The sequence below is a fragment of the Hippocampus comes genome, unplaced genomic scaffold (genome assembly GCF_001891065.2).
Source record: "Hippocampus comes isolate QL1 unplaced genomic scaffold, H_comes_QL1_v1.1 scaffold245, whole genome shotgun sequence".
Lineage (NCBI taxonomy): Eukaryota > Metazoa > Chordata > Actinopteri > Syngnathiformes > Syngnathidae > Hippocampus > Hippocampus comes.
Genome location: NW_017805834.1, coordinates 104,765 through 108,781, shown reverse-complemented (window position 1 = coordinate 108,781; position 4,017 = coordinate 104,765). Strand labels below are relative to the sequence as shown.

The 4,017-nt window shown below is 40.1% G+C and overlaps 1 protein-coding gene across 1 annotated transcript in view; it reads left to right on the top strand.

The window, feature by feature from the left end:
• Nucleotides 1–4,017, top strand: part of itpr3 (inositol 1,4,5-trisphosphate receptor, type 3) — a 191,920-nt gene that overhangs the window by 130,761 nt on the left and 57,142 nt on the right. Inside the window, exons 29-30 of the mRNA XM_019887755.1 lie at nucleotides 2,174–2,293; nucleotides 2,972–3,094. Coding sequence (XP_019743314.1) covers nucleotides 2,174–2,293; nucleotides 2,972–3,094 — 243 coding nt within the window. The remainder of the gene's footprint in view (nucleotides 1–2,173; nucleotides 2,294–2,971; nucleotides 3,095–4,017) is intronic.

The window sequence follows — 4,017 nt, the reverse complement described above, 5'->3', positions numbered from 1 at the left end:
GAACTAATCTCTTTTTGTCAATGGACGCTACAGCTTCGTGTTTGCTTTCAAAACTTAGCTTGTAGCAGACGTGCACTTTTTCAGCATGACGTCTCTGATCCACTGGTAAAAGGACACTTTGATCCTCTCCTCTTTCATCTATAACTGCTTCAGACAACAAAGTGTATGCAGGAAAGTGGTGAAGATTGCACGACTGTCTGTGTCCTATGTGTTGTGTTGTGTTATTTTTGTTATTTTGACTTCAAGATGGCGCCGCGTGAGTGGCTGACTTTCCAGCAGCTCCTATATTTTGTTGTTCTACTTCTTCCATTCATAACTTTGCTGCTGTGAATTGGGAATTTCTCCATTGCGAGACTAATAAAGGTTATCTTATCTTATCTTATCTTATCTTATCTTAGTATTAACAGTGAAATATAGTTTTGAAACATGGTACAAATATTTTCAAAATTAATTATGTTATTATGTAGGCCTATATTTAAAACACAGGTACATGAAAATTTCAATGTTCTACCTTTATAGACAAGTACTGATAGGGCACTATCTTAATATCCTGGACATCATGTGAAAACAGTGAATGTGAAAGAGAGAACGCGACACAGGATGATCGATTTTTTTTTTCCAAATTAAGTTTGACCAATAGATGTCGCTCTTGGCCTATGAACCTTTGCAAAATGTCGGCATATTTGTTGCACATCAAACAACTTTCTGTCGTGACATCCCATTTTATTTTCATAGCGTAATCAATGTGCAGCTCACAGCTTTTCCACAATAGCATTTTGGGTTGTTTTGGGCGAGCTTGTATCACGCAGTGCGTGATCAGTGTATGCCAAGCGCCGTGCCTGATGACAGCCATTTAAGACTAGTTAATATAGCCAAAAAATGTCGTCATGGACATTTCCAACCCAAATTATCTCAAACCCGACAAAAGGACAAAAAACAAAAATAAAAATTGAGGCATGGAATCTTTAACAGTTTGGGTAAGAAAATCTGTTTTACATTGAATTTGATTGTTTTTCTTTTGTGGATTCGTTTTTGTTCACATTTGACACCGTATCAACAAGTTGGCCAAATTTTCCCACTTTGAATATTTTGCTTTTATGATGTGATTTCACTCCTCAAGCAACCTTCACATACTTAACCCCGTGTAGCTCTTTACTGAATCACAATCTTTTTATTGTGTTACAGAATCTCATCCACTGCTAGTATTATCTGTAAAACCTCTATTACGTGGTCAGGTATTTTTTCTGAAATATTTTAACTTCTTTGCTTGCCAGTGAAGTGTAAAAAGGTGTAATGGGTGTGTTGCATTACCTAAATTGTTGTACAAGGATGAAAAATAGTTAAAGAATTTTTAAAGGTTTAAAAAGTAAGATTCCATTTAAATGACAAAGTTCTAATGTGGTTCATTACTTTTAACATTCTTACTTGCCATCACGTTTTAAAAAGAATTGACGCAATGTTGGATTCAGTCAGATTCAGAATCACTCCGAGTGGCCAAGTATGTTTAAACACACACGGGACCAAACATCATTACCGGTTATTGGAGCCACCACTCTCGTACTCAAGAAAAAACAACCACGATAACAAAATGTACATTAAGGTCATAACCTGTTCCAAGTAGAGAGAGTCTCAAAGCAATATATAATGTGAAGTGGTCCGGTGATACTGATCAGTCACATGATGCAGTCTTAACGCAATATAAAGTGTCCAGTACTCTGGAAATATTGATCAGCAGATGTGCAAATGGCGCAGTCATTAAACAAGATAAAGCGGACAGTGTGATACTGTCCGCTTACTATACTGATAATACTGATCAATCACTGTGCAAATGATGCAGTGCAATGAAGCTACTGCGATGAATGTCGGAATAATGGCATTAGAGCCACATGTAGAGTGTCCATGTACTGTATCACTCTGAATTATGTCCAAAATGTTTATGGCAAGTGGAAAGAAGCTGCTGAAATATCTGCTGGTTTGGGTCATTGTTCAATAACACCTACCAGGGGGAAGGACCTGGAAAAGGTGTTGACATGAGTGGTTACAAAACCTACATGGTAACTCTGATGGTAATGATGGAGGGTATGTTAGAAGTGAATTAGAAGTTTTTTCATTTGGAGTGTGCGCAACATACTTGTTGTAAAACACTGTGCTGCATTGTGGTGTTTTGTCGTAGATCCTTGAGAGGCTGAACAAGATGTGCAGCAGTGGTGTGTGGAAGAAGCAGCAGAGGTTGCTTAAGAACATGGGTGCACATAAAGTCATGCTGGACCTGCTGCAGGTCTCCTACGACCAGGTGAGACCAACATTCACATACGTGATTTCCATTGCCATGCAGATGATATCCAGGCTTCTGTTCCCTGAAATCAGAAGGAACGCTACTCCTTGTACAATGTCTGTTGAAGAAGAAAAGCGGATGAAATCTCTTCATGAATTTTATTTCAGTTTGAATGCATGGCTATTTAGGACCACTGGAATCACTTAAGGCAGGGGTGTCCAAACTCAGCTTTAGCTTCAGCTGAGACTCTAAATTGCCTGTAGGTGTGTAGGTGAGTGTAAATCAGCTGGCTATCAGGCCAGGATGTACAAAGTACTTTGCTAGTCGACGTATTACCGTAATGGCCACACAAAAGACGCACCGGATTTAAAGGTGCTCGGTGAGCTTTTAAGAAAATTGAAGACTTTTTGGTGCGCCCTATAGTGCGGAAAATACGGTAATGGATGGATGTTTTTATTCATGTTCTTATGTGTTTTTTTTTCTTTTGCTCTTGTTCCTATTTGATCCCTGACGTCTGAATCTTTTGACTCCTGCTCAGCACTATAGAAGTGCAAATCACACCACAAAAATCTGCTTGACACCAACTTAAAGTGCAACCAAGCCAAGAGCAATAAAAACAAAACAGGAACTAAAAGCCTACCCAAAGGTTGTAACAGTGCTAGTCATTCTTCTTTTCTTCCCCTTTTTGGTCTGTAGAACGACGTGAAGATGCAAGAGATCATCAGATACACACACCTGTTTCTGCAGAAGTTCTGCATGGGCAACCAGGAGAATCAGGCTTTGCTGCACAAGAACCTTAGTCTCTTCCTCAATCCAGGGGTAGGCGGCTCATTATTCAGTTTCCCACGAAGATATCGACTTAGTTTAACTTTGAAAAAAAATAAGGAGACAGCATGGTGCCACAAGGTATCCGGCCTGCTGGACTCAAGATACATATATGAAATACAGACAGAATAAAAGAAGCTCGCTAGGTGTTTAGCTGAAGCTACAGCAACACAACTTACAGAGATGAAAGTCCTCCAGATTTTCCCGGAATTCCGGATTTTCAAATTTTAATGAAAATTTCCCTGGAGAATTGAGGAAAAATTGCCTAAAATTAATCCGGATATTAGTTGACAACATTGAACGAACACGCGTTTGAATTCGTTGTTTTGCTTTCACGAGCGTAGCCATGTTGAAGCACTAACACTAGTAACAGTAAAGAGATTTTCGTCTCTTTATAAACACACTTGCTAAACCCCAGTGAAACGAATAAAATACGCCGTGGACAAGACAGTTGTTGTCGTAAAAGATATATTTGGACAAAAAGGGAAACACACAGATTGGCAGAAAAACGTGTCCATCTGACGAGTGTCGTCTCGGCTAGCTTAGCTTAGTTTAGCTGTTGTCGTGTGTGACGTCGGTTGCGTCGGCACTGATTGGTTGAAATCAAACGACACGCTTGCGTACGTGTTCGCGCTGACACACGCACAACAGAGAGCAGCAGACTATCTACTGCTGAGGCGCGCTTCGCTCGAGTGGCGTCGCCACAACAGTAATACCCTCGCCTCACATTCTCATGGCCTCGCCATATCTCGGAGATTTCGAAATTTCGGTGGGAACGGAAGCCACAAAGGGTGTACATGTGCACACAAAAGGAAGATTAATCATTGAATGTCGAGTATTTGAATAGCGTTTTGTGTCAACTAATGCATGCGTAATCGGCCAGATGTGTGTGTGTGTACATGACATGTCAGGGTTGC